Raw genomic sequence first — 22,147 nt, 5'->3', positions numbered from 1 at the left:
ACGGCTCCAGGAGGGTTCCTGCGCCGTGCCAGGACCTCGCTTTCCCTCTCCGGACTCACCGGTTCTGCGCTCCTTGCCCCGAGGAACCCAAGCGCTGCCCTTCCCGAGCGGTGGCGAGGTGTCGGGGCCGGTCGGTGCCGTCGTCCCCCCGAGGTTTCCCTGCTGCAGCAGAGGCTCCACGGATGCATCCGCTGGGGGACAGGGAAGGACGGGGAACACCCCGCATGAGGAGCTCAACGCCCCGTGCCTGAGCCTGGCACTTCAGGGACCTCGAGGACCCCGCAGTCCCATCCCCGAGTGCCGTGGCCGAGGGCTGAGCCACCCGGTCCCCCCGGTGCTGCCGCTGCGCCGTGCCCCGCGCCGGCATCTCCCCGGGCCGTGGCGAGGTCGGTGGATCCCAGCCAAGCTCCCTGTTGATGGTTTAATTACTGTGAATGCTGCGTGCGGGCAGTCTTGTTAGGCAGTGGAGGGGAAGGTTAGGGAGCCATATTATGTCATGGTGCAGCTGTGGGTGGTCGCCCGCATGTCCCTGTCCTAATTTGTCCCTCTCCCCCCCCGCCCCAGCCCTGCCCTGGGTTTCGGAACTAGGTCAGCCGGTGGCCGGGGAGCCGCTGATGTGGGGTGCAGCCTCGGGGAGACGTGACCGGAACAAAGGCGCTCGTTAAACTCTTGACATCGTCCCCGAAACAAACAAACAAAGGGGACCGGGACCTTGTGGTGCCTGAGCGGGGGCAGCGGGCAGGTGGGGGTGTGGGGGTGCCCCGGACCTCACTGCCACCAGTGTTTGGTGCCGTGCATTGCGCCCGGGGCTCCAGTTTGGTTCTGGTGCCGTTGTGCAGGTCCTGGAGCCCTCCAGGAGCTTCCCCCATGGGAAAGCCAGGTCCAGAGGAGACTGGGTGGGTTTCTTCCCCAGATTTTGGTGCTCTGTGTGTGGCTGGGACCTCAGCCTTGCCTAAAGCTGCCTACAACCAGGCTGGGCTCAGGGAGTCTCCGATGGAGCAAGCGGAGCCGGGGAGCAGCGGGGCAGCGAGGACGGGGGCAGGCGGCAGCCCCCGAGCGCATCCCCAGGCCTTTGGGAAGGGACCTTGGCTCCGGCACAGGGAGCGCGAGAGCCGGGAAGCGGCGCAGCTCCACGGGGCCGCCGGGGCCTGGGACCTGGCCGACCCCGGGGCTCCGCACTGGAGCTGAGCCCTCGCGCCTGGGCCCCGCTCATGCCAAGAACCTCGCGGCTCCGTCCTGGCCCCGCGGCCGGCGACCCCAGCGCCCCCCCCAGCTGCGCACCCCTGTCCCCCGCCGAGCCCAGCTGTAATTAGCTGCGACATTCTCGGCATACCTGCAGCTCCTAATGAGGCTCCATAAAGGCTGCCCAGCTCTGGGCTCCTCCGGCCACTTGTAAATCTCAGCTTTACAGCGTGGAGCGGAGGCAGCGGAGGCCGCCGGCGCCCACGTGCTCGGCGTCCCCTCCGTGGGGCGAAGCCGCCGAGGAGCGGGGCTGGGGCGAGGAGAGGCTGGGGCCGCGCTGGCGGGATGGGGAAGCCTCTTCCCGGCCCGTTCAGATGGTTTTGGGGGTGTTTGTGTGCCGCCCTGCTGGTTCTCAGCGTGGTTTTTGAAGCACAAAGGCAAATGTTTGGGGAGGGTTTGGGGAGAGGGGGGGAGACGCGCTTCTGGCACCAGCACGGAGCGGGGCGCGGGCGTTAGGGCGGGTTTCTTCCCCTCTCATCCGCTGCTCCGCGGCCGGCAGCAGGGAGCGTGGGAAAAATGAGAAGCATCAGGAAACATATTTCCCGAGCCAGCCAAGGCTGGGGGCGCTGGATCGAGGCAGAGGCTCTCGAGGGAGGACATGGGGGGGCTGCGGGATGGGGCGCACGGTGCTGGAGGCTGCGGTGACGCAGGGACACAGCATGGGGGCCGAGCCCAGCGGGGACGGGGAGGCGGCGGTGGTCCCGGCACGGGGCAGGGAGGCGAGGACCTGGAGGACGGGGTCTCCCCACAGCCTCCTGTGCTGAGTGGCACTGGGGGGGTGGGAGGTGGCTCCTGCAGGAAAATGGGGGCTGGGGGGGGTTTGGCCATGTGGGCCCCCCTCTGCAGCATCCCTGGGTGTGGAGCTGGGGTCCTGGTGGGCGCCGTGCAGAGGGACGGTGGTGACAAGGAACCCAAGTGAAACGCGTTTCTCAGCAGTTTTCCCCTTTTTTTTTCCTCTCTTCTTTTTGGCTAGATATTTTTTTTATTGTACAAAAAGTCTAAAAAAAAAAAAAAAAAAAAAAAAAGGAAGGAACTGGGACAGAAGCAGCAGTTAGCATATACACCAGAGACTAACGCAAGATACAGAACGAACGTGATTTATACAACACCGTAACTGAGACGATCACTGAGCTTTTTTTTTTCTTTTTTTTTCTTTTTCTTTTTTTTTCCTTTCCTGTCGCTTCTCCCAAAATATTATTATTATTTTATTTTACTTTTTGCAGGGACGCCGGCGTGCCCGCTGCTTTCGGTTCCTGCTCGGCCGCATCCGTGCACGATTCTCCCAGGGGCGCAGCGTGCCCGTACCGAGGCTGCAGCGTGCCCGCCTGTCCCCAGGGCAGAAAATAAATGGGCGCTGCGAGGAAAGCCTCGGGTGTCGTCCGGAGCCCCTGAGGTAGGCAAGAGCACGAGGAAGGGGACTGAGCCCCGGCTGGGGGAACCTCGTGCTGCCCCCATCCCCGGGGGATTTGGTGGCACAGGGACAGGGAAAACTGCGCTGAGGAAGCGCAGGCGTGGGAGCACCTCGGCTGCACGGCGCAGGGGATCCCGTGCCCAGCCTCTCCTCCTCCTCTCCTTTCCGTAGTGCAAACGGGACCCTCACCTGATGCGGGATTTCAGCACAGAGGCTCTGCTCGCTCCTGCCCTCCGGGCCAAGCCGAGCCTCCGGTGGCCCCAGGATGGCAACGCCGGTGCCCGTGGCAGGCTGGTGGGGACGGGGCTGTCCCCAGGCGCTGTGGCACCTGCAATGGTTCGGCAGCAGGGCTGGGACCTCCGGGCACGTGAGAGCCCCCAGTGCGGGACGGGAGCTGAAAGCTCTGAATGCTCCGATTTCTTTATGTTTTGTATTGTTTTTAAATATTTTTTTTATTTATTTTTATTTTTTGATGTTCAAGTGCTGTGTTTGGTCATTGTGATTAAAAAACATTCCCCCCCCCCCCGACCACCAATGGCCTTTTGGTCATGCGATTCGAACCCGCCACGTCCCCCCTCCCTCCCGTGGCCTCTGTCCTGAGCCATCGCCCTCGCGAAGTCGCCGCCGCGTCCCCCCGCACCCAATTAAAAAACAGAACGAAACGACGAACAAACGAACAAAAATAACCTAGGACATTACGCACAGTAACAATACACAGTGTAAATAATACCATACTGCCGGGGCTGCGCCGCCCAGCCTGCTGCCCTCGGTCCGGCGCTGGGACCAGTCAGCGCGGGGCACTGGTCCCAGTTCTTCTCCGGCGCCACCTGCCTGCCGCGGCACCCCGGTGGGCGCGGGGGCTTTTGTGGGAGCGGGGCCGGGTTTTGGGGCCGTGGTTCCCATCCACTGCCCCTCATGGCTCCAGGCTTGGCCGCCCCGGTGCCGCCGCCTTTTGCGCCCCGCGTCTCGTGGGCAGCACCGGGAGCGGTGCCCGGGGAGCAGCCGCGTTGTGCCGAGCGCGTTGCACGTGGCTGCACGGGGCTCGAGGCTGTGCCGACGGCTGTGGACAAGCGTTGGAGCACGCTCGGCCCCACACCCTTTCCAGTTCACTCTGAAGCAGATTTTGGCTTTTTCCCGGCGCCCAGCTCCACCCGAGCGCATCCTCAATCGGCGGCTGCATCCAGCGGTGTCGTATGCGGAGGGACGAGGTGACGATGGTGGGCGCTGGCTGCAACCACGATGGGGACTGGCAAAATGCCCCCTGAGTGCCACCTCTCCGGGACAAGCCCCCCAGGTGCTGCGGGACGCTGCTTCCCCCCATCCCCCTGCCGGCTCCGGAGGCGGCGCTGGCAGCCCCCAAAGGCACTGAAGAGCAGGGATTGGGGCTGCGGCACCGACCTCTCGCCCCGCAGCCGGGTTGGTGTCGGCGCTGGTGGATCCCACAGGTTGTATCCAGCCCTGCACCACCTCCCTCGTGCCACTGAGGCCGCAGAGTGGCTGCCGAGCCCCGGGAACCCCGCGCGCTCCGGGCCCTAAGTGCTTGGGGGGCTCCGGGGCAGCCTCGTCCTTGTAAGCGCTTGGGGGGCGCGTGGAGCGGGGGACAAGTGCTGAGCATCCCGAGTCCTCTGGCCAGGGCGCGCATCCGACCCCTGAGCTGTCCCTAAGTGCTGCGTGGGGCATGGGGACGGCCCAGCCGGGGATGGGGGGGGTCTCTCCCCGTGCCCCCCACCCCATGGTGCTGCAATCAGGGTGGGAGGGCTGGGGCACGGCGCCCAGCCAGGGCGCTCCGGCACCCTTTGGATAAGTGCTAGGGACGAGGTCTGGGGTCTTCCTCGTGCTGCCCCCGAGCCGGCGGCTTCCATCCCGTGGGTCCGGGGGCGGGGGGCGCGGGGGTGCCCGGTGCATGGGGGACGGGGCCGGGGGGTGCGGGGCCGGCGGCCGCCTGGCGCCAGGGCCGGTTGCATCACTGCGGCCGCGGAGGGGAGACGCCGGAGCAGCAGGGGCAGATGAACTCTTGAGAAAGCAGGATCCTGTTCTCATGCGAAAATAATCCAAACATCGAGGGCAGAGGGGGAGGCGAATGTGCCGCATAAGCGGAATTTCTCCCCAGCCAGAGCCTCCGTCCAATTCTGGCCGGTGCCGCCTCCAGATAACCCCGCACCGTGGCCGCCCCCCCGGCCGCGTCCCCCTGAGTCCCCCCGGCTGCGTCCCGCTGGGGCCAGATCCGCTCCAGGAGGGCAGGGGGGCAGCCGGGACCCCTCCAGCTGCGGGTGGCTCAGGGCTGGGGGCACGCAGGGGCCTCGAGGACTGCGCTGGCCCTGCCGTCGTGGTGCCCGGCGTGGCGATGGTGGCGCGAAGGCGGGGAGGAGGCAGCACCCTGGGGCGTCCCATGGCAGAGCGCCGGCCAGGAGGGTCCGTAATAAATAAATAAATTAAAGGAGGGAGACGGATTCCTCCCGGGCCGGACCTGCCGCCTGCGCCCACGTGGCCGAGCCGTCCCGGGGCTGGATCCTGCAGTCCTCGCTCCGAGAGGGCAACTGGGGCAGGAGCCTTTTCCCCGCTGTCAGCCTCGGATGTCGCCTTCGCCGTGGGGCGCACGGCCGCGTCCCCGTCCCTGCAGGCTCCACTCATCCGCTGTGCCGCTGCCGTCTCCCCTCTGCTCTCCCCTGGGGCCAGAGGTGTCCGGTGGTGCCGCGTGGTGCCGGTGCCGGTGCCGGGGCGGTGGCGGTGCTGGGGGGGCCGCCCCCTCCCTTCTCTGTCGGTCTGCTTATTGCACAATGCATGTTGAAGCGCAGGTTTGGTGCAGCGTTTCTCCGCCGGATTTTTTTATTATTATTATTATTATTATTATTATTATTATTATTCTCGCTCTCTTTCCCCAACATTCAAAGGAATTTCAACGCTTGTTCTTTGTATCTTTAAAAAAAAAATCAATAACAACAACAACAACAAAAAAAAAGTGGAAGAAAAGATGAGTTTGTTGGCTGGACGTGGGGCCCGGGGCGGAGGGGGCAGCACCAGCGGGGGTCTAAGAGCATCCACATCTGTCAACCACCATGCCCGGGATCTTGCCGTAGATGATCTGCTGCTTGTCGTTGAAGTAGAGCATGTTGATGGGGGACATCTTGGTGGGGGTGCAGCAGGGCCCCGCCGAGCCCCGGGGGTTGGCCTGCTGCACCAGGTGGGTGTGCGGGTACTTCTGCATGAACATGTACTCGCACTGCCCCGAGCAGTAGTTGGCTTTGTATCTCTTGGGGGCGATAATCCAGTCCCAGCCGAAGGCCTCGAAGTCGACGGTGAGCGGGTAGCGGCAGCAGCGCGATTCGGTCGAGTGCTCGTCGCAGTCCAGCCCCAGGTTCCTCCGCGAGCGCTTGTTGCTCTCCAGCACCCGCAGCTCCATGAAGGGGTGCTGGGGGGAGAGCGGAGCGTCAGCCCTGGCCGCGGCCCCACAACCCTGCAGCCCCATAGCCCCGTGGCCCCATAGCCCTGTGGTCCCACTGCTCCAGCTCCCACGGAGCCCCCAGAGCTGTCCCCAGCCCTGTGGAGCTGTCGCTGTCCCCATGGAGTTGTGAGCAGCCCCTTGGAGCTGTAACTGGTCCCATGGAGCTGTGACGAAGCCAGCAGAGCCATAACCAGCTCCACGGAGCTGTCATTGTCCCCACAGAGCTGGGAGCAGTCCCATGGAGCCAGAACCACCCCCATGGAGCCAGAACCATCCCTGTGGAGCTAAAATCATCCTCGTGGAGCTAAAACCATCCCCATGGAGTGAGAACTATCCCCATGGAGCTAAAATCATCCCCACAGAACCAGAACCCCCCCCAATGGAGCCAGAACCATCCCCATGGAACCAGAACCCCCCCCATGGAGCCAGAACCACCCCCACGGAGCTGTCACCATCCCCGCAGAGCTGTCACCAGCCCCATGGAGCTGCCCTCCGCACCCACACCCATCCCCATTTTCTCCTTTGCCCCCCAGCTCCCCGGAGCCGGCCGGGTCCCCCCCAGCTCCCACCGCGGCGGGCACCTACCAGCCCTTCGGCCCCGGGGCCGAGCGAGGTGACGGCCAGGTCGTTGCCGTTGGGGTCGAAGGCGTTGATCTCGATGCCCCAGTTGTTCTGCGGCTGCTTGAACCAGTTCTGCAGCACGTGCTTGAAGTCGATGCTCTGCCAGTGCCCGATGCGGGAGTTGAGGTCGATCTTGAGCGAGCGGATGCGGATGTGGCGGCTGCCCTCCTCCGTCACCGGCTTGAGGCGGAGGATCTGCAGGTAGACGGTGGAGGTGTGCTGCACCGGCCGCAGGTACACCCACAGCTGCGCCTTCACCACCTTGGTGAACATGATCTTGGGGCTGAAGTTGAAGAAGCAGCAGTGGGGGTTGCCCTCGATCTGCACCACGGGGTCGGCTGCGGGAGGAAGGACGGGTCAGGGGCGGCCCCGGCTGCGCCCCACCGAGCCCCCGGCACCCCTGGGTGCCCCCCCCTGCCCCAGGCCTCCCGCGCGCAGCCCGGTGTAAACTCCTCCTCGGTCATTAGGAGTTGAAGGTCGGGTCAGAGGCCGCCCCGGGGGTCATTTCCCCTCGATTCGCAATAAGGTCCCAGGGCTGCCCCCTGACCCTGTGTCACCGGGGATTCATGATCCCCTGCGGGGCCGCGGGGCTGGGCTGAGCGGGGCGGGGGGCTCTGGTCCTGGAGCACCTGCAGAGCCACCGGCCGGGGCTGCAGCATCCCCTGGCCTCCCGCTGCCCGCAGTCAGGGACCCGCAGCAGCCCCCGGCTGGAAACCCGCAGCATCCACAGCCGGAGCCCCGCAGCAGCCCCTAGACGGAGCCCTGCAGCCTCCTCCGGGTGGGGACCCGCAGCCTCCCCAGCCACAGACCTGCAGCAGCCTCCACCAGAGACCCTGCACGGCCCCCGGCCGCAGACCCGCAGCATCCCCCGCCATGTGCCCGCAGCTCCACACGCAGCAAAATGCCAAGAAGGGCCCCGCGGTGCTGAGCTCGCCCTGGCGCAGTGCGGGGGCCCTGGAGCTGTTGGGGAGGCTGCTTCGCCCTGGGACCACGGCAGGACCAGGACCACCACCCCTGCCCTGGGCAAAGCTTTTGGGCATGGGGGTGAGGGCGAGCGGCCTCCCTGGGGACGGGAACCCCCAAACATCCGCACCCCCAGCACCCCGCCGCCCTCCCCCAGCCCCATGGCAGCACCCTGGGTGGATGCGGCCCCGCGCCCGCCCTCCCCGCTCACCAAACATCTGTGTCAAATTGAGCTGGGAATTTCCCCCCCCCCTCCCTCCCCGAGCAGCCCCCCTCCCCCTGCCACGCACCGGTCAGGTTTAATAGCACCCAGCTGCAGCGCGGGGCCATTTGCTGCGCGCGAGGCCTCCCCGAACACATCGGGGTCACGACACCGGCCGCAGCCCCGGGAATGCCATCCATCCGCCATGTGGCCCGCGCGCTCCCCCCCCGCCGCAGCTCACATAAACCAAAGTGACAGGGGCTGGGGGGCCGCGGGCGCTCGCCGCGCAAACCCCTCCCAGCAATTTGCTGCGCACAAGCCCCCTATTAAACCCGCGCTCCCCCGGGACCGGCCCCGAGCACGTTCCCCCTGCGCTGCCCCATCCCCTCCCTAGGGCACGCGGTGCCCCCGAGCCCTGGCGGCTTCGCCACCGGTGGCTGGCGGGACCTTGTCCCAGCACGTGCCGGTGGCCACCCCGAGGGGCTCTCGGTCCCCAGGGTCCCACACCGAGATCCTCGGTGGATTCACGGGGTCGGCTCCGGGCTTGCCGCAGCTGGACCGCGGCAAGGACAGCTCCACCGGGGGTGTTTTTGTAGGGTCTCCAGGTGAGAGACACCAACGCTGCAGCCGGTGCAGGACCCTGGAGCTGCGGCCGAGCCTCTCACCGGCTCATCCCGGCTTCCCAGGTGTTGGGGCTTCAGGGTGCCGGGGGGGCCGCAGCGGCTCTGCCACGCCGCGCTGCTCCTGGCACGGGGCTGCGGCGGTGCCAGGATGCTCGGCCCGTCGCTGTGGCAACGGGGGATAAAGGTTACCGGGACACCGGTCACAGCTGAGTATGTGCCGGGAGGGGGGCGGCCCCGAGCCCCCCGCCCCGCTCTTTGTTCCCATTGCGGAGGCACCCGGAGGGATTTGGGGCTCCCCCTCCCCAAAATGCCCCCTTAACCCCTCGCCCGCCGCAGCGCCCCGGGGACACCGCATCGCCCCGCAGCGGGCCACGTGCCGGCAGTGCCTCCATCACCACCAGCCCCGTCCCATGGCCCCCGGTCCCCGCTGACCTTGAGCGGCCCCGGTGCTGGCAGTGCTGGCACGGGCACCCCCTGGCCCCCCGCCCGCGGGCCGTGCCCCCCGCGCCCCGGCCTCCATCGCCCCTCATTAAGCTGCCTCCACCCCGGAGGTCGCGGGGGTCAGGGGTAGCCCATAAATGGTTTTAGGACCCAATTAACCTTCCCGGGTTTCTTCTGCAGTTAAAAAAAAAAAAAAAAATGGGGGGGTGAGGGCTGTGGAGGGTTGTGGCTTTGGATTAAACCCGGGCGGGGGGGGGGGGGCGGCCGGGGCGGGCGAGGGGAACCCGAGAGCTTTATGGCTCTGCTGCCTATAAAGCCTTTTCCCTCCTTCTGTTCAGGAACCATAAAAACCCACACAATTGCCACGGGGAGGCAAAGAGGGAGGAAAAATCATAATAATAACGGAGCGGCGAGGGGCCGGGGCAGCGGCCGGGGCAGGCCAGGCCCCGCGGCGCATCCGGCTGCGGGGCTGGGGCCGGGGCCGCGGGACCCCTCCGCACGCCGGGAGGAGGGGCCGCGCTCTGGTATTTATTTTGGGGGCCCCCGAGCTGTTAAGGGGAGGAGGGGGCCGGGGGGGGGGGAGTGAGCGTTAACGCGGAGCGGGGAGGAAAACCCCAGCGTGTTGTCAATTTTATGGGTAATAAAATTTCAAAGCCGCCCGAGTCTATTAATGCCTGGGAAGGAAATTCGTCAGGGGGCTGGCGGAGGGGAGCGCCTCACACTTCCCTCCCTTCCGCTCGGCCTTCACACCCCGCCCGGCCCGGCCCCCGCCCCGGGGGTCCCGGGGGTCCCGGGCAGCCTCGGCCCGCGGCTGGAGCAGGTGGAGCAGGGCTGGGACTGGGCAGGGGGACGCTCGCCCCCCCGGCACCTCTCCGCACCAGCACGGCCCCATCCCTGCACCCCCTCCCCATATCAGGCACCCACGGACGGATGGACGGATGGACGGACAGACGGAGCCACGGCACGGCGAAGCGAAGCCCCCGCGCTCTGTCCCAACCCCGTAGCCCAGTGGGGACCCCGCGCAGTCCCTGCTGTCACCCTGCTGTCACCCCGCTGTCACCCTGCCACCACCCCGCTGTCACCCCGCTGCCACGTGCTGCAGCAGGGCGCTGCTGGCACCCGGTGTCCCCGTGGGGATTGGGGACTGGGATGTCACCGTGTCGCGGTGTCCCCCAGCAGTGGGGCCTGGGGCTGCTCCGCCAGGGGACAAACGGGCCCGGCACCCCGAGGCCGGTCCCTGCACCAGTGCTGAGTCCCAGTGTCAAGTGCTGGTGCCCAGTGCCAGTGGCAGGTCCCAGTCCCGTGTCCCAGTCCCCATCACTGGGTCCCAGTGCTCAGTTCTGGTACCTGCTGCCAGCACCCAGTGCCCAGTCCCAGCACCCAGTGCCTGGTCCCAGCACCCAGTCACTGGTCCCAGCACCCAAAGCTAAGTCCCAGTACCCAGTACCTGGTCCCAGCACTGAGTGCCCACTCTCAGCACCCAGTTACCGGTCCCAGCACCCAGCACCCAGCACCCAGCACCCAGTGCAGAGCCCCAGTGCCCAGCAGCTGGTCCCAGTCCCTGGTCCCAGTGCCCTGAAGTGGCTGCCGGCTCTGCTGTCTCGTCCCCATGTCCCCAATGTCCCCGTGTCCCCAGTGTCCCCGTGGTGCCCCCCCAGCCCCATGGCCCCACGAGGTGCGGCGCAGCGCGACCCCCCCCCACCTCCGAGCTGCCCGGAGCCGGTCCCGGTGTCGGCGGGTCGGGGGCTGCGGGCCGGTGCCCGGGGCTGGGCACGGGGCGGCCCCGGGATGCCGGGGGGAAACGGGGGGTGCGGGGAGCCCCGGGAGGAGCGGGGAAACCCGGGGGAACCGGGGGAGGCTGGGGAATCCCGGGGGGAAGCGGGCAGCCCCGGAGGGAGCCGCGGAGCCCCGGGGGAGTGCAGGGAGCCCCGGGGGGAGCGGGACGGGAGGCGGGGGAGCCCCGGGGGGAGGCGGGGGAGCCCCGGGGGGAGGCGGGGGAGCCCCGGGAGGGAAGCGGGAGCCCCGGGGACGCCGGTGCCCGGCGCGGCGCGGAAAGTTACAGGCGCGGAGCCGGGGCCGCGGGGAGCGGGGGGGGGGGGGGTCGGAGAGAGGGGGGAGAGGCCGGGGGGGGGCCCGGCGGCGAAGTTTGCGGCCGGAACAAAGGCGGCACTGACTTTCCTGGGCCATGCTGATGACGGTCTCGGTGGTGGCGTGGTACTCGTCCTCCTCCAGGTACTCGTCGTGCTGCAGCGAGTCGCCCTGGAAGTCGTGGAGGTCGAGGATCTGCTGGAGCGGCGGCGCCTTGGGCAGCAGCTGGTTCACCACCTCGCGGGTGATGTTGGGCGCTTCCTTCAGCCGCAGCTTGCTCAGGATCTGCGACTTGATGCTCTCCAGCCGCAGCTCCTTGCTGTGCCGCCGCCACAGGCACACGGGGCAGGCGGGCTCGGCGGCGGCGGCGGCGGCGGCGGGGGGCTGCGCGTCCGCCGGGCCCCCCGCGACCAGCGCCAGCAGCCACAGCAGCACCGGGGCCATCCCGGGGCCTTCCCCGCCGGCCCCCGCCGCGGCGCGCCGGGCCCGGGCCGGCGGAGCGGGGCGCGGAGCGGGGCGCGGAGCGGGGCGGCGGCGGCGGCGGCGGCGGGGCGCGGAGCGGGGCGGCGAGGGGCCGCGGGGGGGGGGGGGGAGAAAAAGCGGCGGCGGCGGCCCCGGGGTTTTATATCCCAAGTGAAGTGTGTCGTCAGCGGCCTTGATTGGCTGCGGGCGCACAAAAGAGGTTCTGGCAGGGGCTTGTCACCAGCGAGCCGCCGGCCCCCGCGCACCGGGCACGGCCCGCCGCGCCCCGCACGCCGCCCGGCCCGGCCCGGCCCCCGCCCGGCCCCGCCCGGCCCGGCCCCGCCGCACTTGCCGGGAGTTGGGACCCCCCGGGCGCGCCCCCGCGCCCCCGGCCCCTCCCGCGCCGTGTCCTCAGCCGCCCCCGCCCCGGCCCCGGTCCCCTCCCGGTCCTTATCGTGCTCACCCCCCCCCCCCACCCCCCCTCCGCAACCGGCCCCGGGGCCGCGCCCCCGCCCCCTCCCCGCCCCCTCCCCGCCCGGTCCCGCACCGGGGAAGGGGGGCACGAACGGGAGTGGGGGGCGCATACCGGGACACCGGGACACCGGCCCCGGGCGGCCCCGGGCAGCGGCTCCCGGCACGGCTCACCCCGCCCGGTCCCGGGCAGCGCGGCGGCTCCCGGCGGGACCCCTCGGGGCGGGCGGGGCCCGGCCGCTCCCTCCCGGTGCCGGCCCCATCAGAACCATGGAGAGGGCAAGGGGGAGGCGCGGCCGCGCCCGGCGCCCCCTCCCCGAGCCCCCCCCAAAGTCCCCTCCCGGGCTGCCCCGGCCCCGACCCGCCCCGGGTCCCGCTCCCGGTGGGTGGCGGCGGCGCTCCCGGTGCGGGGCGAGCGGCCCCGGTCGCGGTCCCGGTCGCGGCCCCGCGGTCCCGGTTGCGCGGCGGCGGCGCGGCGCAGACGCATCCCGCCAGGGGGCGCGGCGGAGCCGCTCCGGAGCGGCCGCGTTCACACCGGCGCCGGTAAAACCGGAGCGCGGCTCAGCGCCGGGCGGAGGGCGCCACCGCGCGGCCCGGGGGGGGAAACGGCCCCGCCGCACCCCCGGGGTTCGGAGCCTCCGTCCCCGGCGGGGTCGGGTCCAGGGGGGGGGGGTCCCGGAGAGGCTGCGCCGCCGGTAGCGCCCCGCCGGGCGCCGTCCCCGGGGTTTCCCCGCGGCGATGACGTCACCGCCCGTCGTGACGTCATCATCCGGTGGGCGGCGCGGGGGGGAAGCGAGCGGGAAGCGGAGGCGGCGGCGGCGGCGGCGCTGGGAAGCCCCCGGCGGGACCCCCCCCCCCGCAGCACCGGGTCCCGCTCGGAGCCGCGGGGGTTAAGGCGGCGCCGTGACGTGTCCCGGTGGCCCCGCCCCGCCCCACGGCGCCGCCGAGCGGGGCCCCCCCGGAGGAGCGGAGAGCGGCACCGGGCCCGGTAACGGCAGCGGGAGGGGCGCGGGGGATCCCCGCGGGGGCACCGGGGAAAGGCTTCGGAACGGGGGGGGAGGGTCCCACGCGGGGGGGTCCCGGGACAGTGCCTCCCCCCCCTGCCCGGTGTCCGGTGTCCGGGGGTGTCGCTGCGTGGCCCCTTCCCGCGGGGGGGTGACGGGGGGGGTCCGGGTGCGGCCCCGTTCACCCCGGGTGCAGCTGGGACCTGGCTGGGGGGGGCAGAGCCCCACGTCCATGACCCCGTCCCCGTCCCCATCCCCATCCACGTCCCTGTTCCTGTCCTTGTCCCCGTCCCTGTCCCTGTTCCATGCTCGTCTCTGTCCCCATTCACATCCCTGTCCCCATCCCTGTCCCCATCCCTATTCGCGTCCTCATCCCCTTCCCTGTCCCTGTCCCCATCCCTGTCCCCCCTCCCCATCCTCGTCCACGTCCCCATCCCCGTGCCTGTCCCCGGCCACGTCCCCACCTCTGTGCCGCGGGCGCCTCTGGCTGCCACTCTCGTTAATTTTAGCCCGGTCCCCACCCTGGGGACACGCTGCCGGGCCAGGCAGGATGCGGCCCTGGGCACCCTGCAATTAGGGGCTGGGGATGTGTGGGGCCGTGCCGTGGGGGCACGCGGGGGACGGAGCGGGCCCGTGGTGGGCACCCGCTGAGCTCCACGTCCCCAGGCATGGCGGGGCTGCTGAAGGCCCTGGTGAGCGCCTCGGAGAAGGCGGCCGACATCGCCCGGCTGTGCCGGCACGAGGAGCCCCTCTTCCAGCTCCTGGTGGCCGAGAAGACGGGCGCCGACAAGAACCGGCGGTTCCTGCAGGACTTCAAGACGCTGGCGGACGTGCTGATCCAGGAGGTCATCAAGCACGACCTGGGCACGGAGGTAGGGGACTCGCCGGGGGGACGAGGGGGGGTTCCCCGCACCGGATGGGGTTGCGCTGACCCCAATCTGCCCGCAGTTCCCCGAGCTGCAGGGCCACGTCGGCGGCGAGGAGTCCAACGAGTTCACCAACGCCCAGGGTGAGTCGGGGGGCAGCGGGCACGGGACCCCCCCACCACCGCCGCCACCACCCTCGAGGGTCAGCCCTCGGTGACGCCGCCGTGGTGCCGGCAGGGGGGACGGTGGCGGTGCGGGTGTGCGGCACGGTTGGCGAGACCGCGGCGCTGCTGGGCTCCGTGCTGGCCCCCGAGCAGGCGGCAGCCGAGCTGCTGGCAGCTGCCGCGCACCGGGACGTGGTGCTGGGGGACGCGGCGCTGGACGGGGTGGCCCTGAGCATCCCGCCCGGGGACCTGGCCATCTGGATAGACCCCATCGGTGAGAGAGGGGCATGGGGGTGGGCTGGGGACCCCCACCCCGATCCGTGGCTGAGCACTGATGGCTGTGGTTGCACCCTCAGACTCCACCAACGAGTACATCGGAGGGCGCGAGGACGTGGCCCCCGTCGACGGCATCTCCCCCTCGGGGCTGTGCTCGGCGCTGGTGCTCATCGGCGCCTACGACCGCCGCTCTGGCTGCCCCGTGCTGGGCGTCATCAACGAGCCCTTCTTCCGCCGCGACCCCCTCACCCACAGGTACCAGCCCACCAAGGGGGGGGCACCGCGGACCCCCGCCCCTGCCGCAGACGGACCCACCATGCGGGACGCGGCGTTGGGGCTCACCCCATGTCCCCATCCCCGCAGGTGGCAGGGCCGGTACCACTGGGGCGTCGCGTACCAGGACACCCGGCTGTGCTCGCTGAGCCCCCCGCCACCTCCGCGCCCCCCGCCCCGCGTGGTGCTGAGCCGGGCCGAGGGGCCGGGGGTGCGGGCAGCCCTGGACCCCCTCTGCGGTGGCCGCCTCCGCTTCGCCGCCGGCGCTGGCTACAAGATGCTGTGCGTCATCCTGGGGCTGGCGGACGCCTACGTCCTCTCCGAGGGCAGCACCTTCGCCTGGGACGCCTGCGCCCCCCACGCCATCCTGCGGGCCCTGGGGGGGGGCACGGTGGCCCTGGCAGAGGCCCTGCGGGCACGGCGGGTGGGTGACACCGGTCCCCCCCCCGAGCTGCTCTACAACCGCCCTGCGGAGGGGGTGGTGGGGGCCGAGCGCTGGGCGAACCGGGGGGGGCTGGTGGCCTACGTGCACCCCCAGCACCTGGAGGCCGTGCTGGGTGCGCTGGTGGCCGTGCCGGGGCTGTGAGACTGTGGGTGCGGGGGGGGGGCAGGGTGCAGGGCAGGGGGTGGCGGGGACCTGGGGTGGCCAGGGAGCCTGGGGTGCCAGGCAGGGGACAGCGGGGACCAAGGAGCGCAGAGCGGTGCCACCAGGGTGGCCGGGACCCCAGAGTGCGGGACGTGGGGACAGCGGGGTCCCGGGGGGGGCAGCAGGGTGTAGGGTGGCCGGGACCCCAGGGTGTGGGGCAGCGAGGACCAAAGGGTTTGGGGATGTGACACTGGGGTGCTCGGGGACCCCCGGGTGCAGGGTTTGGGGCGGTGGGGACAGGGGACAGCGGGGACCCGGTGCCACGGGGCGGTGACCGAGACCCCGGGGCAGGGGACAGCGGGGACCCCGGGGGCTGCGGGACAGGGGGCGAGCTCGGGGGCCCCCCCCCGGTGTCCTTGTCCCCGCGTGCTCATTAAAGGCTCCGTGTCCCGGTCCGTGCCCCCCCCCCCACCCCGTGTCTGTCCTGTCCCGGCGGCGCCGCTCGGGGCCGGGGGGCGCGGAGGGGGGTGGGGGCGGGACCGGGGGGGACCGGGGCGGGACCGGGCGGGGACCGGGGCGGGACCGGGGTTTCCTGTTGACTGGCGCCAGCCCCATCACATGATCGAGGGCGCACCGACGGCAGCGGCGCCGGTGAGCGCCCGGGGCGGGGGAGCGGCGGCGGCACCGGGACCGGCACCGGGCACGGCACCGGGCACCGGGAGGGGGGCGGCGGCACCGGGAGCGGAGCGGGGGAGCGGTCCCGGGGTCCCGGGAGGGGTCTTGGGGTCCCGGGAGGGTCCCGGGTCGGTGGGGTTGGGGTTGGGGTCGGGGCACCGGGAGCGGGGCCGGTTGCGAGGTGCCGGTGCCCGCAGGACTCGCCATGGCGCTGGAGGGCGGCATGAAGTGCGTCAAGTTTCTGGTTTTCATCTTCAACTTCATCTTCTGGGTGAGTGCGGGGCCGGGGGGGGCGGGCAGGGAGCCGGGGGGGTGGGGGGGGGTGGGGGGGGTACCGGGCACGGGGAGGGGGTAGGGGGGGGATCTTCCCCACCGAGCCCCCCGAGGGGGCACCGAGCGGGACCCCGGCGGGCAGCAGCCGCCGCCCCCTCGTTGCGCTCCCCCCGTCCCATCCCCGAGAGCCCCCCCCCGTTGGGGTCACGGGCACCGGGAGGGGGTGGCGGGGGGGTGTCGGGGGGGGGCCGGGCAGCGCCGTGGCCGTTCCGCCGTCGGTAGGCTCCAGGGGTAACGGGGCAGGGCCGGGCAGGCGCGCCCTGGGGGGGGCCGCCCAAAAACCGGGATCGGGCCGGGGTCACCCCCCCCCGGACACAACGGGGCTGGGGGGGGGGGACACATTCCCTGTCCCGTCCCCCCCCCCCACACCGGGTGCTGCCTCCGGGCTGGGGTCCCCACGCGGGGTTTGGGGTTGTGGGGGGGGAAAAAGGGGGGGGCAGAGCGCGGGTTTGGGGAAGTTTGGGGTGAGGAAAGAGGCACGAGGAGGCCAACGGCCGGCGGGGGCGGGGGGGGCACCTCCCGTCCTGTCCCGGCCCGGCCCGTGCCCCCCCCCCCGTCCCCCCCCCGCGGCCGGGGCTGACTCGTCCCGGTCCCACCCGGATCGCGCTGGGCTGAGTCACCCCGCGGGGCCGGGGGGGGGGGGGGGGCTCGGCCGTTTGCCAGCGGTGAAGAGTTTTTTTTTTTTTTTTGGGGGGGGGGACACAGGCGCCAGCCCCCCCCCGGACCCCGCGGCTCTGAGTGTTTGTGCAGCGGGCGGCGGGGCCGGCTCTGTTTACCCACACCCAGCGAGCAAACAGCGCCGGCGGCCGCGGGGGGGGGCCGGGACTCGACCCCCCCCCTCGGCGGGGAAGCTGTGGCCGGGGGGGGCCCAGCTGGGGGGGACGGGACGAGGATGGAGCCGCTCCTGCTGCACTCTGCTCCAGAGAGGGGGGGGCACTCGCTTGGCTCTGCCTGGGTCTTGGGGAGGGGGGGGGGGGGAAATGGAGGAAGGGGGGGGCACAGGAACCAGCCCCGTGGCCACCCCCAGATCCGGCCGCGTCCCCCCCCTCCCCGGCTGCGGAGCTGGCGTCAGGGCCCCCCCCTCCACCCCTCCAAGGCCTCCACCGTGGCCGGAAGCAGAGCTTCCGATAGCCGCCAACGCACCCCCCCCGGGCTGTGGTGGCCCCCCCCTTAACCACTGAGCCCTCCCCCCTTACCACTGACCCCCCCCACACACACACACCCAGGGATGGGGTCCCCACCGTGGGCAGCCTCCAACCCCAGGGCGATGCTCGGTGGCACCGGACCCCCTTGAGGGCTCTGTGGGGGGGGTGGCAGGGCTCTGTGCCCCCCCCCCAGCTATGTGTGTCCCCCCCCCAGGTATGCGGCGTGGCGCTGGTGGCCATCGGCATCTACGCGCAGGTGGCCCTCAATAAGGCGCTGGCGGTGGGCAGCGCCCCCGCCGCCAGCAGCCCCGTGGCCATCCTGGTGGTCGGCATCATCATCTTCTTCGTCTCCTTCTTCGGCTGCTGCGGCGCCTGGAAGGAGAGCTACTGCATGGTCACCACGGTGAGGGGGGGGTCTAATGGGGGTGGGGGGGTGAGGGGGGGGGGTCAAGACCACCCTTGACCCCCCCCTCCCCGTGTTGATTTCGCCCCCCCGCAGTTCGCCGTCCTGCTCAGCATCATCTTCCTGGTGGAGATCGCCGCTGCCATCGCCGCTACGTCTTCAAGGATAAGGTGGGGAGGGGGGCGTGGAGCTGCTGTTAGGTGCCCCCCCCTCTCCCCAGCTGGGTCCTGACCCCCCCCCATGGCTGTGTGCCCCCCCCCCAGGTCCGCTCGAAGCTGGAGGAGGGGCTGTGGGACACCATGCGCAAGTACGGCCAGGACCAGCCGCTGACCGAGGCGGTGGACAAGCTCCAGCAGGATGTGAGCAGCTCTTCCCCGTGGGCTTGCCCCCCCCCACTTTATTTTATGCCCCCCCATCTTATTTTCTGCCCCCCCCCCCCGCAGTTCCACTGCTGCGGATCCAGCAACTACACGGACTGGAGCAGCATCGAGCAGTTCAGGGCCAACGACACCGTGCCCCATTCCTGCTGCGCATCAACACCACCACCCTGCAACGTGCACCCCACCCCCGCCACTGTCTACGATAAGGTGAGGACCCCCCCGGCACTGCTCAGCCCCCCCCCAGAAGGGGCTGCCAGCCCCTGAGCCTCCCCTTTCTGCTCCCTCCCCCCCTCCCCAGGGCTGCCTGCCGGCGATGGAAGCCTGGATGAAGAAGAACATCCTCATCGTGGCCGCCGTTGCGCTGGGCATTGCCTTCTCGAGGTGGGTGTGGGGCTGGGACCCCCCCCCACGATGTGTGTGAGTTGTGGGGACGGGGGGGGGACACCGGGACCAACCCCCCCCGCCCTCTCCCTTCGCAGATCCTGGGCATCATCTTCACCTGCTGCCTGATGAAGGGCATCCGCAGTGGCTACGAGGTCATGTAGCCCCCGGCGTGGGCACCGCGGCCCCCACCTGGGGGGGGCTCCACGTGCCAAACACCCCCCCTGCCCCCCCCTTTCCCCGTGGTGGGGGTCGCCGCCACCGGACTCCCCCTGCTGTATGCCAACAAGGGCTGGGGGGGCAGTGCAGGGGGGTGAGGAAATAAAAAGCTTCCTTAAAACTGTGGGGCTGGATTTGGGGGGGGAATGGGGGGGGGGGGGGCGCGATAACCCCTGGCTTGTGCTCCCCCCCAGCAGTCGCCGCTGCCTCGTAAGGGTGCTGTAGGGCACCAGTAGGATGCTGTAAGGCACCAGTAGGGTGCCAGGAAGGAACTGGGAGGCACTGGGACAGCGGATACGGCCAGGGAGGCGCAGCGCCACGGCGAGAGCTTTAATTGGTGGCACGGGGGGTGAGGGGGGGGGGCACCGGCGAGGGGGGGGTGCCTAGCGCTGGCTGTGCGCTGGTTTGGGCAGGATGAGGGCCAGGGCCAGGTCGACGATGCAGGCGGGCAGGTAGGAGGCGGGCAGCCAGAGCAGCTTGGCGTCCCAGCCCGCGCTGTAGCGGGTGCGGGGGTGCCGGGCGCCCAGCGCGTGCTTCCATGCAGGCGGTCACCTTGCCCAGGTCCCCGTCGCAGATGAAGTTCATGATGAGCCGCTGCACCTTCAGGTCTGGGGGGGGGGGGAAAATTTGGGATGGGGAAGGGGTTAGGTCAGCCCCAGGCACGTCCCGTGTGCCCCCCTGGGGTCCCCGTGTGCTCCCCGGGGTCCCGGTGCGCTCCGGTGCGCCCCGGTGCACGGAGGTGCCCCCCGACCCGTGCCGTTGTCCGCCCCCCGCTCACACTTGTGGAAGAAATCCTCGCCGTAGCTCAGCCGCGTTTCGGGGGCCAGGCGCTCCCAGAGCCCCCGCAGGGGCCGCCTCGATGCCCCCCAGGTCGGTGACGGCCGTCCTGAAGAAGCCGGGCTCCACGATGCTCACCTTCACCCCGAAGTGCCGCATGTCGCGCCTGCGGGCGACGCGGGTCCCCATTAGGGGACCGGGACGGGTTTGGGGGCTGGGACTGGGGGGTGATGGGGTTGGGGACCCACCTGAGGCTGTCGGAGAAGGCCTCGATGCAGTATTTGGACAGGCAGTAGCCACCGCCGTTGGCGGAGAGGCGGCCGAGGACGCTGGAGGGTGTTGACCACGCGGCCCCGCGCCCGCTTCAGCAGCGGCAGCAGCGCCAGCGTCACCTCGATGGCCCCGAAGGTGTTGACATCCAGCACCCGCCTGTAGTCCTCGATCCGCATCCACTCCGTGGGGCCGATGGGGTTGGCCACCCCCGCGTTGTTCACCAGCCGAAAAGCCCTGGGGGGTTGTGGGGGGGGGATAGGGGTGGCTGTAGCAGGGCCCCCCCAGCCTCGCCCCATAGCAGCCCTGCAGGACCCCAGCTCCTGGAGCAGCTCTCGTGCTCATCCCCCCCGGTGCTTCACAGCCCCCCTGTCCTTTAGGGCACCCTAGGGGAGGGCAGCTGGATTCTGCCCCGCTGCCCCCAAATGCCCCATGTCAGAGCCCCTGCTGCAACCCTGTCCTGCCCCATAGCACCTCTCCACCCCCCCAGCCTGCCCTATAACACCAGATCTCCCCACCCCATAACACCAACCCAGGACCCCCTTATCCTCCCCTGTAACACCTCAGCAGCTCTCCCTGCCCCATAACACCCCTCCAGAACCCCCCATCCTGCCCTATAAGACTTTACCAGCTTTCCCTTCCCTATAACACCCCCCAGGCCCCCCCAGCCTGCCCTATAACAGCTTACCAGCTCTCCCTGCCCCCGTAACACCCCACCAGGACCCCTTTATCCTCCCCCATAACACCTTACCAGCTCTCCCTACCCCATAACAACCCCCCAGGACTCCCCCAGCCTGCCCTATAACACCCGCCAGACCCACCTACCCTCCCCTATAACATCTTACCAACTCTCCCTGCCCCGTAATCCGCCCCCCCCAGGCCCTCCCATCCTCCCCTGTAACAGCTTACCAGCTCTCCCTGCCCCATTGCACCCCACCAGGACCCCATTATCCTCCCCTATAACACCTCAGCAGCTCTCCCCCCCCACAACACCCCCCCATCCTCCCCTATAACAGCTTAGCAGCTCTCCTTTACCTATAACACTCCCCCAAGCCCCCCCCATCCTCCTTTTTAACACCTTACCGCCTCTCCCCACCCCATAACACCCCACCAGGACCCCCTTATCCTCCCCTATAACACCTCAGCAGCTCTCCCTGCCCCATAACACCCCCCCGTTACCCCCCAAACCCCCCCATCCTCACCTTTCTCGCCCACCTCCTCCCGCACCCACTCTGCGGCGCGCTGGATGCTGTCGGTGCGGGTGACGTCCAGCAGGGTGGTGCGGAGGTGCCCGGCGCAGCCCCGCTGCAACCCCTCGGCCCCTTTTGGGGTCAGGCAAGCTGCCAGCACCCGGTAGCCCCTCCGGGCCAGCCGCCGGGCCAGCAGGTTGCCGAAACCGCTGTCGCAGCCGGTGATGAAGACGTGCTTGTCCTGCACGCTCGGCAGCCGCCGCCGGTCCCGCAGCAGCCAGCCCAGCGCCCAGGCCAGCGCCGCCAGCAAGAGGTACGGCCACATGGTGGGGAGGGACGGGGGGGGGGGCCTGTGGGGAACCCCCCCAACCCCACCCCAGCTCAATGGCTGCACCCCGGGGCCGGGCACAGGCTCCCAAAGCTGTGCCCCCCCCCCTCCATCAAACCGCTCCCCGGGTGCCCTGCCCCGTGCCATGGGGTCAGAGCCCCCCCCAAATTGCAAAGGGGGGTGCTGGGGGTTCGGGCTCGGTGCCCACCCCATGTCCCAGTGCCCTGGGGTACATGGGGGGGGTCCCTGCCCTGCTGCCCCCCCCCAATGCTCTAAGTGACCCCCCCCCGAGGTTGTAGCATGACAGGGATTAGCTGGGTGCAGGGGGTCAGCACTTGGCCGTGATCTGGGGGGGGGGGGTCCCAGCTGCTCCCCCCACCCCAACTCAGCCCCAGCCCACAGCAGGGACACCCCCGCACGCCCCCCCCCCGCTCCCAACCCACAAAGAGGGGCCCCTCATGCCCTGTCTGTGTCCTGTACCCCCCCCCAAATAGAAGCCCTATGGGGCTGTGCCCCCCCCCAGCCTTATTTATGGGGGCTTTGTGGTGCCACACTGCCACCCCCCCAAAAAAAACCTCTCTATAGGGTTGGGACAGGGGGGTCCAGGGTGCCCCCCCAAGGCAGAAGCCCCCCCCCAAAGTGCCCTATGGGGTCAGGGGGAGCAGCCAGCATTCACCCTGGGTCCCCAGCACCTGGGGGGGGGCAGACAGGGGCTGAGCTGCCCCATGGGGGGGGGACACGGGGGGGGCACCTACCTTTGGGGGCAGCAGGCTCCAGGCACAGCGGCAGCAGCAGCGACAGCGCTGGTCTGAGCCGGGGGGGGGGCGGCTGCAGCCGCTCCTCCCCTGGGGCTTGGGGCCAAAGCCGGTGCCTGGGGGCCCCATGGGGGCCTGGAGGGGTTGTGGAGGGGG

General features: G+C 70.2%; 4 protein-coding genes across 4 annotated transcripts; 2 read left to right on the top strand and 2 right to left on the bottom strand.

Annotated features, from left to right (window-relative positions):
• Positions 1-5,502: 5,502 nt before the first annotated feature.
• GDF11 (growth differentiation factor 11) lies at positions 5,503-11,492 on the bottom strand. The gene is made up of 3 exons (XM_068663562.1): positions 11,120-11,492; positions 6,681-7,054; positions 5,503-6,062 (listed from the first exon to the last, which is right to left on the bottom strand). The coding sequence occupies exons 1-3, from the start codon at positions 11,475-11,477 to the stop codon at positions 5,682-5,684; spliced, it is 1,113 nt and encodes a 370-aa protein (XP_068519663.1). The 5' UTR covers positions 11,478-11,492; the 3' UTR covers positions 5,503-5,681.
• A 1,321-nt stretch (positions 11,493-12,813) lies between these two features.
• INPP1 (inositol polyphosphate-1-phosphatase) lies at positions 12,814-15,572 on the top strand. The gene is made up of 6 exons (XM_068663559.1): positions 12,814-12,954; positions 13,637-13,842; positions 13,919-13,979; positions 14,074-14,274; positions 14,357-14,531; positions 14,640-15,572. Exons 2-6 carry the CDS (start codon positions 13,639-13,641, stop codon positions 15,133-15,135), a joined length of 1,137 nt encoding a protein of 378 aa, XP_068519660.1. The 5' UTR covers positions 12,814-12,954; positions 13,637-13,638; the 3' UTR covers positions 15,136-15,572.
• A 128-nt stretch (positions 15,573-15,700) lies between these two features.
• CD63 (CD63 molecule) lies at positions 15,701-18,792 on the top strand. The gene is given in 8 exon segments (XM_068663564.1): positions 15,701-15,786; positions 16,008-16,081; positions 17,503-17,691; positions 17,788-17,839; positions 17,842-17,861; positions 17,955-18,050; positions 18,135-18,278; positions 18,370-18,792. Coding segments are annotated over 7 exon segments (690 nt in total). The 5' UTR covers positions 15,701-15,786; positions 16,008-16,015; the 3' UTR covers positions 18,493-18,792.
• A 135-nt stretch (positions 18,793-18,927) lies between these two features.
• On the bottom strand, positions 18,928-22,093 carry RDH5 (retinol dehydrogenase 5). Its single transcript, XM_068663572.1, is given in 7 exon segments — positions 18,928-19,204; positions 19,206-19,279; positions 19,450-19,519; positions 19,521-19,614; positions 19,697-19,782; positions 19,784-19,956; positions 20,921-22,093. Coding segments are annotated over 7 exon segments (1,176 nt in total). The 5' UTR covers positions 21,450-22,093; the 3' UTR covers positions 18,928-19,054.
• Positions 22,094-22,147: the final 54 nt, after the last annotated feature.

The sequence above is a fragment of the Anas acuta genome, chromosome 29 (assembly GCF_963932015.1).
Source record: "Anas acuta chromosome 29, bAnaAcu1.1, whole genome shotgun sequence".
Taxonomy (NCBI): Eukaryota; Metazoa; Chordata; class Aves; order Anseriformes; family Anatidae; genus Anas; species Anas acuta.
The sequence above is the reverse complement of the archived record's forward strand: the minus strand, read 5'-3'. Positions and strand labels throughout refer to the sequence as shown.

What these genes read in the sequence shown, in the direction of transcription:
- GDF11 (XM_068663562.1), bottom strand. Translation starts at nt 11,477, where the DNA reads ATGGCCCCGGTGCTGCTGTGGCTGCTGGCGCTGGTCGCGGGGGGCCCG. An exon ending in CATCAGCATGGCCCAGGAAA is followed by an intron (nt 7,055 to 11,119) that starts GTCAGTGCCGCC and finishes TTCCTCCCGCAG; the next exon opens with CCGACCCCGTGGTGCAGATC. An exon ending in GCCCCGGGGCCGAAGGGCTG is followed by an intron (nt 6,063 to 6,680) that starts GTAGGTGCCCGC and finishes CTCTCCCCCCAG; the next exon opens with CACCCCTTCATGGAGCTGCG.
- INPP1 (XM_068663559.1), top strand. Translation starts at nt 13,639, where the DNA reads ATGGCGGGGCTGCTGAAGGCCCTGGTGAGCGCCTCGGAGAAGGCGGCC. An exon ending in AGCACGACCTGGGCACGGAG is followed by an intron (nt 13,843 to 13,918) that starts GTAGGGGACTCG and finishes ATCTGCCCGCAG; the next exon opens with TTCCCCGAGCTGCAGGGCCA. An exon ending in CGCGACCCCCTCACCCACAG is followed by an intron (nt 14,532 to 14,639) that starts GTACCAGCCCAC and finishes CCATCCCCGCAG; the next exon opens with GTGGCAGGGCCGGTACCACT.